General features: G+C 37.3%; 2 protein-coding genes across 7 annotated transcripts in view; one reads left to right on the top strand and one right to left on the bottom strand.

Moving 5' to 3' along the window:
* The window catches only part of NMT2 (N-myristoyltransferase 2), a 71,200-nt gene extending 57,415 nt beyond the window's left edge, over nucleotides 1-13,785 (top strand). The window contains exons 10-12 of the mRNA XM_054593350.1: nucleotides 10,049-10,216; nucleotides 12,094-12,231; nucleotides 12,413-13,785. Coding sequence (XP_054449325.1) covers nucleotides 10,049-10,216; nucleotides 12,094-12,231; nucleotides 12,413-12,433 — 327 coding nt within the window. The 3' untranslated portion in view covers nucleotides 12,434-13,785. The remainder of the gene's footprint in view (nucleotides 1-10,048; nucleotides 10,217-12,093; nucleotides 12,232-12,412) is intronic.
* Nucleotides 13,786-14,766: 981 nt separating this feature from the next.
* Nucleotides 14,767-20,547, bottom strand: RPP38 (ribonuclease P/MRP subunit p38). 6 transcript variants are annotated; one of them, XM_054593399.1, is made up of 3 exons: nucleotides 20,478-20,547; nucleotides 18,309-18,365; nucleotides 14,767-16,433 (listed from the first exon to the last, which is right to left on the bottom strand). In XM_054593399.1, exon 3 carries the CDS (start codon nucleotides 16,418-16,420, stop codon nucleotides 15,575-15,577), a length of 846 nt encoding a protein of 281 aa, XP_054449374.1. In that variant the 5' UTR covers nucleotides 16,421-16,433; nucleotides 18,309-18,365; nucleotides 20,478-20,547; the 3' UTR covers nucleotides 14,767-15,574. The 6 variants fall into 6 exon arrangements, with proteins under 6 accessions (XP_054449374.1, XP_054449338.1, XP_054449382.1 ...); XM_054593363.1 differs by lacking the exon at nucleotides 20,478-20,547 and adding an exon at nucleotides 20,155-20,391; XM_054593407.1 differs by lacking the exon at nucleotides 20,478-20,547 and adding an exon at nucleotides 20,155-20,391 and having other exon boundaries at nucleotides 14,767-16,430.
* Between the last annotated feature and the right edge of the window lie 1,431 nt (nucleotides 20,548-21,978).

Genomic DNA, 21,978 nt, shown 5'->3' with positions numbered 1-21,978 from the left:
TTTGATTTCTTCCTTGATTTCATTGTTAACCCATTTGTTGTTTAGTAACGTGTTATTTAGCTTCCATGTCTTTGTGTGTTTTCATTTTTGTTTGTGATTGATTCCTAGTTTTATACTGTAATGGTCAGCAAAGATGCTTGATATGATTTCAGTCTTCATAAATTTATTGAGATGTTTTTGTGTCCTAACACAAATTATTATTATTATTATTATTATTATTTTAGAATACATCCCTTGAGCGCTTGAAAAGTATGTATACTCTGCTGCTTTGGGATGAAATGCTCTGAAGATATCAATTAAATCCATCTGGTCTAGTGTGTCACTTTAAGGCTGCTGTTTCCTTGTTGATTTTCTGTCTGGAAGATCTGTCTGTTGATGGGTGTTAAAAATCCTCTACTGTGACTGTATTACTGTCAGTCTCTCCCTTTATGTCCATCATTATTTGCTTTACATATTTAGGTGCTCCTGTGTTTTGTGCACAGATGTTTGTGTTGTATATTCTTGTTGGATTGCTCCCTTTATCATAATGTAGTGTCCTTCTTTGTCTCTTACTGTATCCTTTGTTTTAAAGTCTGTTTTGTCAGATATAAGTATTGTTACCCCAGCTTTTTTTCCCTTTCCGTTTGCATGATATATCTTTTCCCATCCCTTTGCTTTTAGCCTGTCTGTGTCTTTCCTTCTGAGTTGGGATTTTGTAGCCAGCATATATATGGGTCTTGTTTTCTAATCCATTTAGCTACCCTATGTCTTTTGATTGGAGCATTTAAGCGTTTACATTTGAAGTGATTATTGATCGATATATATTTATTGCCATTTTATTCTTTTGACTATTCTCCTGTTATCTTCTTTTCCTTCCTGTTTTCCTCCTTTTTTATCTTTCTTCCTTCTTCTTCTCCTTCTCCTTCTTCTTCTTCTTCCTTCTTCCCTCCCCCTCCTCCTCCTTCTTTTTTTTTCTTGGTCGTCGTCATCATTGTCTTCATCATCTTCTTCTTCTTCTTTCTTTCTTCTTCCGTTACCATTTCTTGTCATATTGGTTTGGTGATAACAAACTCCTTTAGTTTTTATCTTGTCTGGGAAGCTCTTTGTGTCCCTTCAATTTTAAACGATTGCCTTGTTGGGAAAAGTAGTCTCAGTTTTGAGGCCTTGCTTTTCATCACTTTGAATATTTCATGCTAGTCCCTCTGGCCTGAAATGTTTCTGTTGAGAAATCAGGTGACAGTCTTATGGGCGCTCCCTTATAAGTAACTAACCATCTTTCTCTTGCTGATTTTTTAAAAGTTTATTTTATTGATTATTATTACAGTTGTCCCAATTTTTCTCCCTTTGCACTCTTCCACCTGGTTCCCCTTCCTTCCAGCAGTACCCCTCCGCTTAGTTCATGTCCATGAGTCATGCATATAAGCCCTTTGGCTTCTCCATTTCCTGTCCTATTTTTAACATCCCCCTGTCTATTCTGTACCTACCAATTATGCTTTTTAATTCCTTTACCTTTTCTCCCATTCCTCCCATGCCCCCTCCCAGCTGATAATCCTCCAAATTATCTCCATTCCTGATTCTGTTCCTGTTCTGGTTGTTTGCCTAATTTTTTGATTTTTTTTTTTTTTTTTTTTTTTAGATTCAGTCGTTGATGGTTGTGAATATGTTGCCATTTTAATGTTCATAGTTTTGGTCTTCCTCTTTTTCCCAAATAAGTCCTCCCAACGTCCCATTAACAATGGCTTGTCAATGATGAACTCCTTCAGCTTTACCCTGTCTGGGAAGCACTCCATCTGTCCCATTCCAAATGATAACTTTGCTAGTTAGAGCAATCTAGGCTCTAGGTCCCTGCCTTTCATCACCCCACATACTTCTTGCCAGTCCCTTCCTTCCTGTAGTGTTTCTCCTGAGAAATCAGCCGGCAGTCCTATGGGAACTCCTCTGTAGGAAACTCTCTGTTTTCCTCGTTGCTACCAAGATTCTCTCCTTATCTTTAACCCTTGTCATTTTAACCATGATATGTCTTAATTTAGTCCTCCCTGGGTCCAGCTTGCCTGGGACTCTCTGTGCTTCCTGGACCTGCGTGTCCTCTTCTTTCACCACACTAGGGAAGCCTTTCCTCATTATAATTTCAAATAAGTTTTTAATTTCTTGCTCTTCCCCTTCTCCCTCTGGCATCCCTGTGATTCAGACGTTGGCATGTCTAGATGTCCCAGAGTCGTCTTACACCATTCTTGTTTTCTTGAATTCTTATTTCTTTTTTCTGTTCTGGTTGAATGTTTATTTCTTCCTCATGTTCCAAGTCATTGATCTAAATCCCAGCTTCCTGCCCTTCACTGTAAGTTCCCTTTAGATTTTTCTTCATTTCACCATTTGTAGCCTTCATTTCTTCCTTCATGTTGTTGCTGTACTCTATGAGTTCTTTTGAGCATCCTGATCACCAGTGTTTTGAACTCTGCATCTGATAGGTTGGCCATCTCCATTTCATTTAGTTATTTTTCTGAGGTATTTTTATGCTCTTCCATTTGGGCCGTATTTCCTTATCTCCTCAATTTCACAGCCTCCATGTGTTTATCTCCATGTACCAGGTAAAGCTCCTTTGACTCCCCATCTTACTAGCATGGCCCATTGTAGAAAAAACACCTATAAATTGGGTGGGGTGGAGCCTTAGGTATTCACCAGAGTGAGGCATCCCGCTTCACCACTTTTTGGCCCTGTGTGGGCAGAGGGCTCAAAAGGGGAACTGTGCCTCTGTGTGGCTTCTGGAGGTTTGCCTGGCACTTGCCCCATTTCTAGTCACTTCACCCACTCCCCTTATGCAACTGGTGCCCTTCCAGCTGTTGTCATGGCATTGAATCCCAGAGTGTGTGGGTTTGCATACGTTTTAAGACTTTGTGGGCCTTTCAAGTGACATTTCCTGAACATCCAGCAGTTTCTTCCATCTCCAACCTCTACTGATTTTTACAGCCAGAAGTTATGGGGATTTATCTTCCTGGTTCTGGAACCCTGGGCTGTGCGGTCTGTCCTGGGGCTGGGATTGCTCATTCTCAAGGTATCCCTCCCGATTTTTATCTTCCACATGTGAATGTAGGATTGCCCGTGCACATTCCACCACCCCCTCTCTGCACCACACTGTGTTATCCTTACCTCTCTGCCCTGTCTCCATGTCTTCACCCCTCCTCCCCATCCGGATGAATGTAGTAATTTCTTTAAATTCTAGGTTGTCAGATTTCCATACTGTTTGACTTTCTCACAGGGATTTTTTTGAGATTTAGTTGTAATTCTTTCTATGATTGAGTGAGGAGGTGAAATGTGTCTTCCTATGCCTCCATCTTGACTGGAATTCTCTTGCTCCATTTAAGACTCTTTGTATTTAACTTTTGCCATTTTAATTATAATGTGTCTTGTGTGTGAGCCTCATGTTTCCTTAAGTGTATACCTAAATACTTCATTTTCCTTGACGTGATTACGATAGTATTCTGTGTTTAACCCTGTGAAGGATGCAGCTGATGTGAGAGACACAAACACTTTTCTTAAATGTTGTTACATATATCAGGTGCATAGGTTCAAGGTCATGACTAGCTGCATGTTTGTATGTGACTAATGTTAAGCCATACATTTAAGGCATCAGTTTGGTTATAATGTGTGTTTTGTAAGGGTGTGTGATGTTTGATAGTAGATTGTATCTGAAAGATACCACAAACTCCAACATCAGCGTTGGTGTAGTAGTTTTTCATGAACTTCAAAGTAGTGTTTTGGGTTTCATTTACCATGGAAAATGGCTGAAAAATATATTGACTCGATAATCCAAGAGATATTGAAGAATTTCAGCAAATGCTACTCAAGTCTGATGATGAGAATGATAGAGTCAACTGTGAAAATGAAAGTGATTTAGAAGATGAAGTTTCTGTGAAAGTTCATTCAGAAGATTCAGATATTGAGCAAGATATTTTTAGAGTAGAAAGAAGATGAATTAGACATGAAGGAAGAGTATTTTTTTTAAAGGAAAAAGATTCAAAACGGAGGGAAAATCCAATAAGACAAATTAGAAAATAGCCATAGGGTATTTTGTGTCACCTTCCATTAGTTTGGCCAAACACAAAAAATTCCAAGACAGAACTTGAAACTTGGAACTGCTTTATCACAATTGATATTTTAGATCTAATCTTATTATATACAAATGAATACATTGATTCTATCTTGAGCCAGTTTTCACAAGAAAGAGATGCTAAACGAATAGACAAAATCAAATTGGAAGCATTTTTAGGTCTCATATCTAGCTGGTTTACATCACAGCAATTGGCTAAATTTGCAGGATTTATGAGCTACCGATGGTAGTGGGATTGAACTTTTTAGACTTAGGATATCTTTACCAAGATTTACATTTATTCATAATTTTATCAGGTTTGATGACAAGCTTACCTGCTTTGAACTCCTGAAAGTGGACAAATTAGCAGTTGTGAGAGACAGATATATTCTCAGCATTTGTAAAAAATTCTAAGTTATGTTACTCTATGGGACAGAATGTAACAACAGAAGAAATGTTCCCTGGATTTGGAGGAAGTGTGGGTTTAGACAATATATTCCATCCAAGCCCAGTAAATATGGTACAAAAATTTTTACTGTGCCCAATTCAAAGTTGTTTTACACAGGAAATCTTGAAATATATGCCAGTAAGCAGCCCATAGGTCCTTACTTGATGAGTAATAAGCCAGCAGATATAATCAAGTGACTTGCAGAACCCATTTACTCATCAGGATGTAATATTACAACAGATAACTGGTTTACTGATAATAAATCTTATCTCTGACTTGAAAAAGAAGTGACTTTCATATGTAGGTACTTTGCGTAAGAATAAACCCCAACTATCTCCTGAATTTGTGTCTTAAAAACAGGCCTGAAAATTCAACTCATTTGCTTTTGGTGCAGATTGCATACTTGTATCTCATATACCCAAAAAGAGAAAAAAACATAACTTTAGTTTCAAGTATGCATTTCGATGACACCATAAATTTAGATTCACAAAAGCCTGGTATAATAGAATATTACAACCAATGGAAGTCAGTAGTTGACGCTGAGGACAAAATGATAGGTACATATAATGTGGTCAGGAACACCAGAAGATGGCCTGTGGTTATGTTCTGCACAGTTTTGAATATTGCAGGAATAAATGCTCAGACTATTCATTTGCTGAACAGCAGTGTGAAAATAAGGCACAGAATATTTATTAGAAATCTCATGCACTTTGTGTCAGAACAAATAAAAAAGCGTTCAGAAATCTCTGCAGGTGTGCATAAGCCTTTACACCTGAAACTTTATCAATTTCAAACACAGATAGAAGGAAATGCAAATGACGGCTCCCTGGACAAGCAGAAAAAGATATGTGTTGTGCATCCAAAATGAGTTGCTTATCAAAATATTTTTGCAAGTGTTAGGAAAAGTATTTATGCCTTGAGCATAGCAATATTGTTTGTGATGGCTGTTACAGCATTTCGCAAAGCCAACATTGAAGATTCTTATTAATTAATGTTAAAGACATTTTTTTTGGTTATATTTTTTAGCAATAACCCATGTTTTCGTAATTTGAAAAGAAAATTTTTTATTCTTTGTTTTTATATTTGTTTAATAATTTCTAGATTGTAACAATAAAAATCATGTATTTCATTATATAATTTGCAGTGTTTTTAATTTATTTATTTGCATTTCAGCACATACTAGTAATGAATGTATCTCTTGGATACATGCAACCTACACTGTAATCTTTTTGACCTAGACCTCCACACGGTTAATTTTGGTTTCTGCGTGTTCATCATTAATATATACAAATATGACTGCTTTTTCTGTGTTGATCTTATATTCTGCAATATATCACTTATTCCAGTTTATCTGTAGTTTTCTTGGGATTTCTACATAGACAATCATGTCATCTGCGAGTTAGAACATTTTTATATCTTCTCTTCCCATCTGTATCCCTTTTATTTATTTTTCTTGCCTTATTTAGGGCCTAAGTCTTCTAATACTTTGTTGAATAAGAGTGGTGAAAATTGATATCCTTGCCTTTTTCTTCATATTAGGCAGAAATTATTGAGACTTCCACCATGTGGTATGATTTTAGCTGTAGAACTTTTGCTGATGCACCTATCAATTTGCAATTATTCCCCCCCATTCCTAGTTTGCCTAGAGTTCTTATCATGAATGGGTGTTGAATTTTGCCTAGTGCTTTTCACTCTTCAACTGATAATGATCATATGAGTTTTCTTCTTTAGTCTGTTGATATGATATATTACAATGATTGGTTTTCAAATGTTTGACCACCCTTGCACTCCTAGGAAAAAGTCCACTTGGTTATGGTGTATAATTCTTTCTATACATTTTTTAATTTGGATTGATACTTTGTTGAGTATTTTTTGAGTTCGTATTTGGTCTGATGGGTTTTGAGTTTTTTTTCATTGTTTTTGTTTTTGTTTTGGTACTCTCATTGTGTGTGATTTAAGCATCAGGATAATACTGGCCTAATAAAATGAGCTGGGAAGTATTACCTCCTCTTCTGTTTTCTAGAAGAGATTGTATAGAATTGGTGATACTTCCTTAAATGTTTGCTAAAATTCTCCAGTTAAAACCATCTAACCTAAGAGAATATTTTTTGTTAAAATAAGGACTATTCAGATCATCTATTTCATCTTTATAATAGTTAGTGGTTTTTGAGGAATTGGTCCTTTCTTCTAAATTGTCAAATATATAAGAGGAAAGTTGTTTGTATCACTCCTTTGTTATTCTTTTAATAGCTGCTAGATCTATAGTGGTAATTCTTATTTCATTCTTTCTATTGATGACTCATACCATCTCTTTATTTTTGTTAGTCTTGCTAGCATTGCATTGATTTTATTGATGTTTTTTCCAAGAAAGAGGTTTTTGTTTCATTGATTTCCACTATTATTTTCCTGTTTTCAGTGTCATTGATTCCTGATCCTGTGATTATTTCCTTCTACATGCTTTGGATTTGGGGGGATTTTTTTTCTCTCTTTTTCTCTCTTTTTTGAGGGAGGGACTAGGTCATTGAGACCTTTTCCCTGTTACAGTGTAAGTATTTATTTCTGTAAGTGTCCCTCTCTTTACTGCTTTAACTTAATCCTACATATTTTGGTATGTTCTACTTTCATTTTCATTCAGGTCTATGTATTATTTTTTTAATTTCCTTTAAGATGTTCTCTTTAACTCATGCATTACTTAAGTTCTGTTCAATTTTGATGTGCTTTGGGAATTCCAGTTGATTTCTAGTTTCATCCCACTATGGTTGGAGGACACACTCCATATGATTTCTACTTTGTTGGGTTTCTTGAGGTTTGTTTTAGGCCCATATGGCCTATGGGCCTAATATGTTCTATGTGCTAACGAAATGTATATTCTGCTGTTTTTAGGTGGAATGTTCTATATATGCCAATTTGATCCTGTTGACTATGTTCAGATTTTTTAATATTCTTACTGATTTTCTTTCTAGTAGTTCTAGTTGATGAAAGAGATGTGAAAGTCCCCAACTATAATTATATATTTGTCTATTTCTCCTTACAGCTCTGTCAGTTTTTCTTGATGTATTTGGAGGTCTTTTTTGGTACTTACACCTTTAGGACCTTTATGTCTACCTTGTGGATCATTCTTTTTATCATGATGTAATACCCCTCTTGGTCTCTAATAATTTATTTGTTCCTGTCATTTTATTGTATATTAATATAGGCATTCCTACCTTTTAAACATTAATGTTTGCATGATGTATCTTGTTGTAGTCCTTTTACTTTCATCCTATCTACGCCATTGAATTTGGAGCAAGTTTCTTGCAAACAGCATGTAGTGGGGCCATGTTTATTTATTTACTCTGCCAGGCTTTTTTTTTTTTTTTTTTTTAAATCCTCACCTTGGATATGTTTATTGACTTTAATGAAGGGAGAGAGACAAACAGGTAGACAGACATCGATGTGAAAGAGAAACATTGATAGGTTGCCTCCCAGTCACTCCCCTACCAGGGATCCAACCTGCAACCTAGGTATATGCCCCGATCAGGGATTGAACCTGCAACCTTTTTGGAGTATGGGATGATGCTCCAACCAACTGAGCCATCCAATCAGGGCTGGCAGTATATTTTTTATTGGCATATTTAGACCACTTGCATTTGAAAATTACTATGTTAGAGCTTAACTCTGCCGTTTTATTACTTGTTTCTGTTTGATCCCTCTGGTATTGTTCCTTTTTCTTTTCCCTTGCCTTCCTGTGCATTGCTTGAAGAATTTTTTAGGATTCTGTCTTGATTTATTTTTAGCACATTTGAATGTATTTGTGTAGTTAATGATGGTTGCTCTGGGTATTACAGTATACATGTGTGACTGATCATAGTCTACTGGTATAAACATTTTGGCACTTCAAGTGACTTCATTTCCATTAACGTCCTTTTACATTCTCAACTTTTAAATATCAGGGTCTTGAGTACCAGATGGTGTTACAATTTTTGTTTCTTTCATAAAGCAAATTTATAAAACTTAAAGAGTTGAAGCATAACTTGTATACATTTGACCCTTGAACAACACAGGTTTGAGCTGTGTGGGCCCATTTATATATGGTTTTTCCCCCCAATATATAAGTACTATAAATGTATTTTTAATGATTTTAATAGCATTTTCTTTTTTCTAGTTGATTTTATTGTAAGAATATAGTATATAATACATATAACATATAAAATATGTTAACTGACTATTCATTAGTAAGGCTTCCAGTCAACAATAGACTATTAGTAATTAAGTTTCGGGGGAGTCAAAAGTTATGATGCATCTTAGAGTGGATTTATTTGAGTTTATCCTGTTAAGACTTACTCAGCTTCTTGAATCTGTTGTATTTTGCCAAATCTGGGACATTATCCGCCATTATTTCTTCAAATACTCTTTCAGCTCCACACTTTCTCCTTTTCCTTCTGGGACTCCAGGAATAGAGTGTTGGCTCTTTTGTTACGGTCCCACAGATCCGAGACTTAATTCATTTTTTCAGTCCGTTTTTTCTTTTTTGTTCAGATTGGGTAAAAAATCTACTAAATTCTTCAAGTTCAGTGATTCTGTCCTCCACTGTACTATTAAGCCCATCCAGTGAGTGTTTTTGTTATATTATTTTTTAATTTGAAAATCTTTGTTAACACTCAAAGTTTAGATTTTTAATTCATCTCTAATACTGAGCTGCTAATACAACACAACAATCACTTTAGCTTAATGTCTCTAATGTCTAAAAAAAGGTTTAACGAATCAGAAACACTCCAAAACCAGTAATCCATCCCTATGGAATTGTGTTTTCTGCTGAAATACTAGCAACAGCATGCATTTGGACCAGGCTCCTCAGTTGTATAATTCAAACATACCATAGTTTGAATTATATGCAACCTGTGTAGGCCACCACAGCTGTTAAAACAACCCCAATAATAATGGCAAATTTGTTGTTTGAAAAGTAAACTAGTGATAATGAAATCAATACTACTTTTGCATCCCTTTTGATTTCTGATAGCTTCAAATTTTCTGTTATTCACATATGTATATTTGGGTGTAGTACCAATGCCTTTCACAAGCTTCTAAAAATAGCTTCCAAACTTTATCCAACTTTGCTTTAAGCTAATAAAATTCTCATCTTATGCCAAGATGATGTTAAATGTTGTACAGTGTCTGTTAGTTGTAAAAGACAGCCTTCATATCCTTAACACTCTTACTTCGCAAAAACAGTGATTCTACTCTGATCACTTTTCCACAAGTCTAGAGAGACTCATTAGTCATCCCAAAGGAAGCTTTCCTTTTAAACCTTTCTACTGATTAAGATCTTTGTGCAAATCATTAACGAGCACTTAGCCTAAGGTTACAACCCCATGCCCTTCTCAGCATCTACATAGCATACTCTACAGGGCTCCAAATCAGACTGTCAAGGGAAAAGTATGAATTGCTTCTTTTTTGTTCTTACACAAAGTTATGGTGTAAGTCAAAGATCAAAAAGTTAGCTTAAATGCATGAATAAAACTTCTATGAGGTATTTACCTTGTTACTTTGTTTTTTAGAACTCCAGTGGTAAACTTACTGACTTCCTGAGCTTCTACACACTCCCCTCCACAGTCATGCACCACCCTGCTCACAAGAGCCTCAAAGCTGCCTACTCCTTCTACAATATTCACACGGAGACGCCCCTGCTAGACCTCATGAATGATGCGCTCATTATAGCTAAATTGGTAAGCAGTTCACTTTTTCTTGTCCTATGTAGTTTTCAAAGTACATACAGCATCCTACTGTATTTTCTTGCACACAGGAAGAATTCATTTGAGGCTTTTTGTTTTGCTTGTTTACTTTTGACCATCAGTCAAAAGAATAATTTAGTAGTTATTTTCATCATTAATTCTATTGCAACTTAACCAAAAAGACACTTTAATATAAAGTAGATAATGTAAACAGTATAAGAATATATAAAACCCATAAGGAATATAAATACATGATCCCATGATATAAGGAAAATACATGAGTGTTTGTTTTACAGTGAATTAGCAACAGTAAATTTTTTGATTCAAATAAATGGTCCCTGAATTATAAAATCAAAAGGATTTTGTTTTTAAAATTAAGGGGATTATTGTTCAAATAAAAAGAATTTAAAAGGAATTAAATTCACAATATGCCTTACTATATTTATATTTTTTATTTCCTCGGGGTAGTAGTTAGGATAATTGTTAAATTCTTGCTACAAATAAACATTTTCCTTTAAAAAGAAATTGAAATCAGGAGACAGATACACTTTGATGTAATTATTGAATATGAGAAAATATAATTCATGAGAAATTGGGAACACCACATCAAAAGTGTCTTCCTTTCATTTATCTAGTATTTCATCATTGATTTTTCAAAAATATATATCCATTATTAGTGGATCCCAGAATCAACATTTTCCTGATTCTTTGACCCTATTACTCATTTTCAATTACTTCCCCCAAAAGTCCTGTACGTTAGTTAAGGTAAAAGCCTTGAGAAATAGAAATGCAGGTGCTTCATTTAATGGGTTGGCCAAAAAGTTTAGTTGTTTTCCCATAAGATAGCTTTAGTAGCCCTAGTTGTCTTTAACTTCATTCAGAACAATTCTGTTAAAATTTTTTTGTGTGACAGCTGTCATATCAGCATGTATTTAAAAAGAAAACATCAAAATTGGTGAATTTTTGTGCAGCCATTTTAGTATTGAAGATGGAAGAGTATGCAGCATTTTCAGCATATTATATTATTTCAAGAAAGGTAAAAATGCAACTGAAATGAAAAAAAAATTTGTGCAGTGTATGGAGAAGGTGCTGTGACTGATCAAATGTCAAAAGTGGTTTGCAAAGTTTCATGCTGGATATTTCTCACTGGACGATGCTCCACAGTCGGGTAGATCAGTTGAAGTTGATAGTGATCAATCAAGATGTTGAGAAAAAGATCAGTGTTCTACCATACAGAAGATAGTCGACATACTCAAAATATCCAAATCAATGAAGTTATTGGTAAAAATGAAAAGTATGTCTTTCATTTTACAGAAAAAACAAACCGGACTTTTTGGCCAACCCAATATATTATATTTTGCATAGTATTATCTAACATTTTAAAGACATTAGATTTTTACTATTAAATTTTACTAAATTTATTTCCCATTACCAGCTGAAGACAAATAATATTAAAGTTTTTGCAACTCTGGTTTCTTGGCTGTAACTTGAGCTAAATCAGAACTTAGACAAGTAACTAATAGTTCTAGAGAGAGAGAGCTATCTAGGCAACTGTTTCTTTTAAACAGGAACAAAATATTTTCTGAATTCTTGATAGATTTTGCTATGTCATTGTTAGCAGCATACTATATTTTGATTCAGTATTTCTGGACAATCTTGCTGACTCCATCAGATTCACTGCTAGTTGTATGAGACAGTTTTGAATTCTTAACCTATATATATATAACCTACTATATATTACAGACATTGAATCTTACTGTAAATGCATATACAGGTTATTAAAGGAATTCAATGTTATGCTGAAATGCATAGTACAAAAAGCACTCTAGTCTTTTCAAATTTTCAATTTTAAATCCTTTTTACATTGGCAGAAAGGATTTGATGTATTCAATGCACTAGATTTGATGGAAAATAAGACATTCTTGGAAAAACTCAAGTTTGGTATAGGAGATGGCAATTTACAGTATTACTTGTACAATTGGAGGTGTCCAGGAACAGATTCTGAAAAGGTAAGAGAAGTTGATATACCCTTTGTAAACTTAATAAATTTACCTAGGAAAGCCCATACTTCCCTTAGGATTATTAAGTTTTTAGTAGTTTTTTTTAAAAATACAGATCTATTGTACTACTTTATAATTTAATTTCTCTTGCTTACCTGTTCTTACTATCCCATTTCTTCCCTCCCTTTAGGTTGGACTTGTATTACAATAGGTGAATGTTTCCATTTCTAGAACTCTGACACCATCATTTATTAATACTTTACTTAATGATTCCTGGAACTATTTTCCAAAGAAGAATAAAAGCACAACTTAAGTGAAATCGATGCAGTTGGTAACAACTGGACAAGATGAAAAAACATCCATATATGACCACTACTACGTATTTCCAGCTAGAATGCTAACATTCTTCCTTTTCTTTTTTCCACGGCTTACCCATTCGAAAGAGGGATGAAAGGGTACAAAGAGCACATTCCTCTAATTTTCGAACCTTTGGCTGTCTCTTGAAGAGAAGCTATTTTTCCATTCTCTAGAAAGGGACCTATTTAATGGATGGAACAGAAGTCAGACTCGTATTAAAAAAATCTTTGCTAAGGTGTGGAGAAAAACTGCTGCACTTCTGTTTATCAAGTGGCTGTCTATTTGTGTAACAGAATAAAGGATCCATTTGGGAAATTTTTCCTTATATCACCTTCCATGATACTATTGGGAACATGTCTGAAATTAGCACTTCCATAACTCAATGATGAGTGGTGGATATCTACCTGTAGAGCAAGATAAAAATGTACTGGTGACTAGTACATTTATTTCTCCAGAAGCAAAGTTGCCAAAACTGTAAAACACACAGACTTGTACTTTAACTTTCAACATGTCAGTGGATTAGTTCAAAAGCAAAGTTTTGCGCAAACATGAAATATATTCCCTGAAAGAGTATGCACCCATGACTAATTAGACATTTCTGCTGCTGCACAAATTCATTTCTTCTCAGCAACAGCAAGGATATGTGAGGAAAAGGAAATGGAAGCACTAAAGTCAAAGGAAATGCCCAGTGGAATTTATTAGTGCTATCAGGATATTGATAGTATGAATGTCTTTATTACTTATGCAGAATTGCACATACTCCTTTATGCTGACTTTAATTTATCATGAAAGCTGTCATGGTAATAGAAAATGTCTTATTTGTAAATAAGTATTCATAATTTTGTTACTGATGGTGTTTTTATCCAGAATTTGAAAAACCAAGTTTCACAGTGTACATAAATGCATATATTGTCAATAGTCCAAGGGGGGGAAAGATGCTAAATGAGGCCACATAGCCTGGCCTTGACTCAAATATCACAAAGTAGATACTTCTTCCTGCCTTCCCTCTTCTAGTGCCTAGTCTGTTTAATCCAGAAAAATGTAATTATTTTAGACATAATGGCTTTTCCTTCATGTTATAAGTAGTTAAATAAAAAGTCACATCTTCTACCAGGCAAAAGCTAGCAAACTGTGGTCCATCAGCTAAATCCAGCCCACCACCTGTTTTTTGTACAGCCCACAAGCTAAGGATGGTTTTTGTTTTTGAGTGGTTGGGGGAAAATAACATTTTGTGACGTGAAAATTATATGAAATTCAAATTTCAGCATTCATGAATGAATAAAGTTTTATTGGAACACAGCCACACTCTCTTTTATCCACTGCCAGTGGCTGCTTCACAGTACAGAATGCAGAGCTGTTTCAATTTAGACCATATGAACCAAAAGGCCTAACATATTTGCTATCTGGACCTCACAAAAAAAAAAAATTGTTGATCCTGATTTACACTAAGGAATGGAAAGCCACTTTCTATAGGTTGCCATTCATTATCCTAAAAACCCATGGCTTGTGGTATCCCTGAGGCTACCAGTAGAGGGTACACGTGCTTGCCATTTAGGACAGCACTGTGTACTTGAAAAAATAAGGGAAGACTTCTCGTTTAGGATGATTCAACCCAATTGTATTACCATTCTTACTTAACAGATGAAAACTTCAAGAAGCAAAACTGAACCAATTCACTGAAACTTCTTTGAGATACCAGCGTTAAGTAAATTAGATGTTAACTTATTCTGGAGTCAAGGCTCATTTGGGACTTAAGTTTGATTACTTTTTATGGCATAGTCATATGAAGTTGGTTTCCAAACAGTTGCAGAATTGCCATTCAGAAGTTGTCACGAGCTTACTTCATGATGAAACTATAGCATTGTTCCTTTATTCATTTATAAAATTCCTATTATAGAAATCGTATTTTCTCAGTCATTTAAAAATAATTAGTTGGCTCTAAAATTTAACCAATTATCAATATTTTAAAATAATCAGTAAAACTGATTGTTTATAAAGTAGCTATTAGAACTAAATTTCAGTATAATATGCAGTGTTTTATATATTTTAAAAAATGCATTTGTCTTTGCCCAGCATCCTTTTATCAATGGAAATGCTGTATTTCATGAGCTTTTTTTTAATTTTTGGCCATGACAGCATTCAGTAAAATATAGAGTGGAAGCTGCATAATCCAAGTGGCAACCAGAGTTTACGCTGAAAATAAACTTGGCAAGTTGTCCCCCTAAATTAGAGAAAGTAACTTTTCCAAACACACACTGTAGTAGCAACCACTTTAACACAGAGTGTTGACTTATGCCCCATTTCCTAACTTGAAGGATGCCCATCATTGCAGACCCATCTCTGAGAATTCAGGCTCCTCAGTGTTTTAATTCTGTTCCTGCCTCCCTTCACCCAATTACCATCATACTTTTTATACATGTTAAATTTCCAAGGAAATGTTAACCATGTAAAAGGGTGAATTCTAACTACTCAAAAGACCTTATCTGGCTTTTTCTGTAAATACCAAGCCATTCTCCCAAGCCCTTGCTTATACCTACCCAAAGAAAGTCAAATCGACAGGAAATCAAAACTGATGTATTATTTCTAAAGACAATGTTATTACTTAGCACTTAATATCTTTCCTTTAAAACTACTGACAAATTCGCAATCCAGTTTCATCTACCCTACTAACTAGAACCATGTTTTATTGTGGTACATTTTCCAAGTTTGAGAGAAAGATGTTCTTGCTCACAAGCATTGTGCCAGCCTTTTAAAAAGTGAGCTTACACAAGTATAAACATTTTCAATAAACTTTTGATACATATACTTCTGTTTTCTGCACTTAAGTGTCTTTAAGCTTCAGCATCTCTCTGCTGTCTAAAGTCTCACACACTTGAAAGGCACATTACCAATATCCCATGAATCTACGTAAAAGTAACTCAGTTTATTCAAGGTTTTTTTTTTTTTTTTACAAGGTTTCACTTTCAATTGTATGAAGTGACAAGGTTACACAAGATTACTTTGAAATAGTTTTTTTACTTTTGGGTGGTTTCCTCTTTTTATTAGGGTTTGGAATCAGTTTCTTTATTTTAAGGGGTTGTAGCACTACAGCCTGCTGACGTTCAGCTGGCTTTTTCCTCTGTTTAGAGAGGTCTTCAAAGGAAGTGTCCAAAATCTCTTTGTCTTGGTTTTCCAAAGATTCAGACTCTGAAGTTTCCCTGGAGTCTTCAAGTCTGTCTTGAAGCCATGGTACATTTAAACGGGGTACTCTGGGGATTATAGCTTTTACTTCATTGACAAAGTCAGTGGTGTTCTTTTTGAATCCCAAAGCCAGGACACATTTTAAGCCAATGACAGGTGCAATTCTCTCACTGAGACGGGGAACCTGACAAGCAGGAACCGTCCTGCTTAAACTTAACTGAATGAGGTGTGAGGTGATGATTGCAGGCTTGGCTGACTTACACACTAAAACTAAAAGCAGTTCGTTCCTTTCCAGAGCCCTGGTGACTTCATTAACGCCAATGGCAAGCTGTTTCCTCACATGGACAGAAGTCCACCCTGACACTTGTTGGTTATCTTCTGGTTTTTCCTCCAGAGCCTCACTCATATCAACATCTATGCTATGTTTCTCTCTGCCTTGTTTCTTTAAAAAAGGCTGCTTTTTACTTCTTTTCTTATCCTCAATCTTCTCAAGCCCAATAGATTTAAATCTGTCTTCAAGTGTTTGTAAGATGAAGTGCATATCCTCTCTTTCCAGAGCACTCCAGCAGATAGTGTACGGGTTGTTCAGTGATGTCTTTACAGTTACAGGTCTTGTCTTCCGAACAGAGCCCCTCCCTGGTGCCTGAGGAGCTGCAGCCATTCTGAAAATCCTTCTTGAGAAGCAAAATGGCAAAGGAAAATTAGTGTTAACTGGCAATGCATTTCTTAAGAATATCCTGGTTGTACTTATTCTGATTCTTTATAGGCTAATTATGTGGACCAATTATAGAGGACCAATTATGTGGCCATACACTTAACCTCTCTTTTAAGTAACTTATTTTCCTCATTTTTTCATATGACTTGGTCTTTATTCGTATATAGGCAATATATGAATGTTTTTCAGTGAAATTTTCATTTATTAAAATTGTTCCATGTTTCTACTTGTTCAAAATTATCCTCTTAATGACTGTATGGTATTAATCTTATAGATTTGTTACCATTTTTTAAATTCCTATCTAGTTAGGCTTCCATTCATGCATTTAAGAAATATCCAAAGTGCATGCTGTGTTCTAGGCACTGGGGTTCAGGAGTAAACAAGTCTCCACATCCACACACATTGGTCCCATGGCTGTCTACACAGAGCTCACAATCTGTGAGGGCCCTGGAAGTCTCTGCCTTTATAATTAACTAGGTGCGATTTTTTTTTTTTTTTAATGAATGGTAACATATGCACATGATTAAAAGTTGAAATGATACTTTCATTTCATGCTCTCTTATAAGTTCTCTTTCCTTATCTAAACCCTGAGCTTCTTGTATATCCTTCCTAAAACATTTGATACATATGCAGGTGGACAGTCCCCTTTCCTAAAGTTATTCCAAGCTGACTGCTCCTCCAGCTGGCAATTTGATGAAAACTAGGGAAATTTTGTCATGAAATTTAAAGATACTACTCCATTAAGGAAAAATAACCAGAAGGAGCCTTTCTGGGAAAATGTTATAAAATCATAGTCTAGGGAGCATATTCTGTCTCTCCTTCCCAGAGCTAACGGCATAGTCCTTTCTCTTCCCTCAGTTTTCTTCCTCATGCTCTTTCCAGCGCTCAGCTAAGAGCCACAGGGACCCATGTGGCAAAGCTCAAGTTAAATAAGGTGGCCCTGGAGAAGTCTGGAATGTGGAACTATCCTATTTTCAGGTAACTAGATTTCTCATTCCAGATATCCCCATTTATTCCATTGAGGCCTGCCTCCCTGAAATGCCCCTTGCAGGATTAACAATTAAGTCCCCTCCAATTAAACTCCCACTCACTGGGCTTTCTACTGAGGTAGATGAGCAAGTGTCTTTGTGGAAGGTCAGAATTTATAAGGCACTTGCTCCATCTATTAACTTGAGTCTCACAAAAGTGAAATGTTGCCCAATGTGTGAATGAGGAAATAGCAACAGGTCAAATACCTTGCTCCAAGTCACAGCTGGTTACTAAATCTAAATTTTATGCTCTCCCAATCCTGGCTGCACCTCATAAATAGTCTGTGGCCTTTAAAACATGCAGATGGTTGGTCCTTACATTCCAGCTACTCAGTTGGAATCCCTGAGAATAGACCTGGGGCATCTGGACTTGCAAAAAGTTGCCTGGATGAATGTGATACAGAACTGGAATTAGGAACTGCAGGTGTAGGACAGGCGACCTTTCCACACTGGATAGCCCTGAAAAATGCTCACAGGACCTTTCCTCTTCTCCACAGCTCCATGAGGTGAAAGGTCAGACCTCACCTGTGTCAGTATCGTGTCCACAGCTACAGACTCAGTATCTGCTGCCTTCAAACCAGCCCCACTGCACAACCCTCCCTAGCCCCCAATATCTCCATGTTCCCCTCAAGCTCAGGGAACCAGGAAGTAGCTCATGCAAATCCAAGGGTGACTGGCAGAGGCTGGCATGAGGCTGAAGGTGGTCAGGAAGGCAAGCATTTTTGTCAGACAAAAATGATCTGATAGCTCTTGCCAAACTGCAAGTCAAAGCATTAGCATTCAAATAACACAGAATAAATACTTACAGTTATGTGCTCTGGAGAGAGAGCACAGTATGCATTAACTCCTCCTGTCCTCAGAATCTGATGGGGGAGATGAGAACCAACAAATTTGGGTAAGCAGAATCTCAATGCCCTATAACCCAAATACAAAGTACTCACTAATAAGGAGAAGTAACAGCTTTGGAGGAGAAAAATAGGCAGCTCTTGCTGAGACGCCTTTTGAGCTATGTCTTGGAGGCCTCTATTTGCCTACAGGATCAAGTGCAAACTCTTTAAGGTGACACAGAAGGTCCTCCACACTGTCCCCATCGCCCCACCAGCCTTTCTCCTTATATGCCCCAGCACGCACGTTACACTCCACCACTGAAACAGTTTCTCATCTTTATGTCTTTATACACATTATTCCCTCTGCCTGGAATAGCCCACCCTCAGCCTCACAATCCCCTTTCTTCAACAAGTATTTCTGGATTATCCACAATGTACCAAACCATAAAGTATTACAGAAAAAACTCACAGGCCTCACTGAGCTTAGAATCTATAAGGAAGGCATATCAGGAGGTATTGGAGTTGGCCAAAAGGTCTATTTAGTTTTTTCCTGTAAAATAAAATACACATTTTTCATTTTCACCAGTAACTGTTGATTTGGATATTTTGAGTATGTTGGCTACCTCCTGTGTGGTATAACGCTGATTGTTCTCAATTAATGTCTCTATTTGATTGCTATCAACTTCAATTGGTCTACCCAACCATGGAGCATTGTCCAATGAGAAATTTACAGCATAAAGCTTTGCAAACCACTTGACATATTCAGTCACTCACAGTACCTTTTCCATACATTGCACAAACCTTTTTTTGCATGTCAGTTGCATTTTTTCATTATTATTATTTTTATTATTTCTTGAATAAAGCATAATATGCCAAAAATTGCATATTCCTTCCATCTTCAATATTAAAATGGCTGCACAAAAATTCACTGATTTTGGTAATTTTTTAAAATGCATGCTGAGATGACAGCTGTCACAATACAATCTAAAAAAATTATTTCAAATAAGGTTAAAGATAACTAAGCACTACTAGCCATCATATGGAAACGAAACAAACTTTTTGGCCAACCCAATAACAATACAATAAAACATTCAGGTTAGGGAACTACAGGATACTAAAGGAACATATAGCCGAAGCCTGACTTAGTTGAGCGAGTCAGGAAGGGCCTCCTGGAGGAAGTGACCTTTTGACTAAATATCTGAAGAATGCCTACCAAATTGAGTGCCAAATAGAGTGCCTAGGGAACAGCATTAAAAAAAGTCAATGCCACTGTGGCAGATGCTAGAAAGAGTAGTGAGATATAAAGAAATGTAGATAAGGACCACGCGATGAAGGTCTTTTGTAGGCCTTAAAGTGGGAAGCAACTATACCGCCTTAAAGCTGAGGAGTGGCAGGATGAGAAAAGCACAGCAAAAAAAATCTTTGTGGATTTAGGCGTGCAAGGATCATCTGCCAAAAAGGGAAGCAGCAAAGAGACTCCAGGAGAAGTCCCGGTAAGAAACGACGGTAGAGTCACTGCAGAAGGGATGGGCAGAAATACATGCTAGTTAACACAGTTAAGAGGTAAAATCTACAGAATGTAGTGATCAACTTGGAGTAAAGCACAGGAAGGACTCAGGGATGCCTGCGGGTTTCTAGATTCAGCAGCTGAGGGTAAAGAGTTTCCAGCGCTGACCCAGGGTTAATCTCTTTTGAGATGCTGGGCCAGTATCTAGGACCTTCGGCACTCTACTGCTGAGCATACGGGGTGCAGTGACTTTGTTGTCCGACTCCACTTCTGGAATGTGAAGTACTGAAGGGCCAAGGTGAGGCTTATCTCTCGTACCCAAAGGACGCTTAACTCTAGGCCGAGCGCCGAGAGTGAGCCATGGCCCGAGACTCGACAAAACGCAGTCCGGGCAGAGGTGGCCAGGCCGGGAGACCTTGCGTGCTCGCCGGCCTCAACACGCCGCGAGTCCCCGCCACGATTCCGTCCCAGGTGGGCCCTCCTGTTCCTCCGCCACCCTACTCCTGCCCACTCACGATTACCACCGGCGTCGGGTCCACGTGGGCCGCCACGCGCGTGCGCACAGCCCTCGGCCTCCCAGCCCCGCCTCCCAAATACTCAAGAGAACTTGACATTTCATCCTTCAGTGTTAGTTCACTTACAACAGAAAAAGTCGGCTCACTGCTTCGCGGGTGCCGAAAGTTTCAGAGCCAGGACCAATCTGTAAAAAGCTTCAGAAGGGAGCGTAGGATGTGCGTCGGGGGTGGGGGCGGGGAGGGTGGCGGGGGTTGGGGCTCCGATCAGGGCCCTACAGCCGCAGTGCGCAGGCCCAAAGTCTGTCTCGCGCGATCTCACGGTTACCACGGTAACCTGCTGCTGGGTAGCTCCCCTGCCTAGTCTGCGAACCAGTCAAGACGGCAACAGTCTTTTGAAAGCTCCTCGTCTCATCTGCCACCCTCTCCCTTCTGACTCAGTTTCTACCTATCGGGCTGGCGGTTTGAGCGGTCCCCACTTCCTGCTTTTCTATATTTGGCTTCCATGAGAGACGCAAAACCCTAGCCTTTCCCAGCGTCCCCATCTCCGCTGTATCCCTGAGGGAATCCTCAGAACCTGGAAAGTCAAAATACTTTGGAGATGAGGAGTGGTTTGAGGAAACAACATGCCTACAGGCAATAATGTAGGCAATCTTGAGCGCCGCCACGTCCCTCCGCCCAATCTCCCCCCTTCCCCAAAGACGAGGAGTAAAGGCTGCTTCGAGTCCTGCGACAGCAGTTCAGAAAACTTCGAATGTCTGCTGTAGCTACTCCAACTAATGAAGATGAATATTAAGGAACGGAGTCGCTGGGAAGTTAGGGACAATTGTAAACCAGCTGAAGAACATTTTCAAGGTCAGCGTTTCAAGGACTGAGAGAACAGTAGGTTCATTTTGATCTCATGAGCCGCCATCCTACTCAGGCACACTTTTTCTTTTCCAAGCTAATTTAGACCCCTCTTCCTTTTCCTTTTCTTTTTCTCAATCTCATAACTGCTCGTTTTGTTCCCTCCCCTGTCCCCCACTTCTTTTGGTCTCGTTTCTATATCTTCAATTTTTATCACCTACATGTACCTAACGGGCCGTAAACTAAACAAAACAAAGAACTGTGTTGCTCTTTGACAAAGATTATTGCAGCGCAGGGTAGAGTACAATGTGATCTCTAAAATCACAGTTAGAAAGATCAGAAAGAACTAAGTTACGAGTTTGAGAGTAATAACAAGTTCTGTTTCACAGAATGAATCTTTTTAGTCCATTGTTATGAACTGTAACATGCACTTCTAAAGTGGTCTTAAATCTCTACTTTTAAACTCAGAGAAATTGAGACACAATGTGTAATTGGAATGCTAGAGCAGCGATTTTAAACTGCCGCAAGAGTTTTTAAAACATGCAATACCTATTTAGTCAGGGGGCACTGACCTCTTTTCCCTTAGATTGTCCAATAAAAAAATGACAACAGTCAACAACAATAGTCATCCAGTATGAATGAATCAAAATTATACCTATTTTATTGTCAGATTGGCAAAAAATATATTTTTGGGTGTGCCACAGAATTTCGGTAGAATTTTAGAATTTTAGTCTGTGTGTGTCATGAAAAGGGTTAAAAATTGCTGTGCTAGAGTAGTGAGAAG

Source organism: Pteronotus mesoamericanus, unplaced genomic scaffold, assembly GCF_021234165.1.
Source record: "Pteronotus mesoamericanus isolate MK-2021 breed Mesoamerican mustached bat unplaced genomic scaffold, CSHL_Meso_final contig_130, whole genome shotgun sequence".
Classification (NCBI taxonomy): domain Eukaryota; kingdom Metazoa; phylum Chordata; class Mammalia; order Chiroptera; family Mormoopidae; genus Pteronotus; species Pteronotus mesoamericanus.
Note: the sequence above shows the minus strand (reverse complement) of the source record. Positions and strands in the feature narration are given on the sequence as shown.

Excerpts from the sequence above, each read along its gene's own strand:
- RPP38 (XM_054593399.1), bottom strand. The coding sequence starts at position 16,420 with ATGGCTGCAGCTCCTCAGGCACCAGGGAGGGGCTCTGTTCGGAAGACA.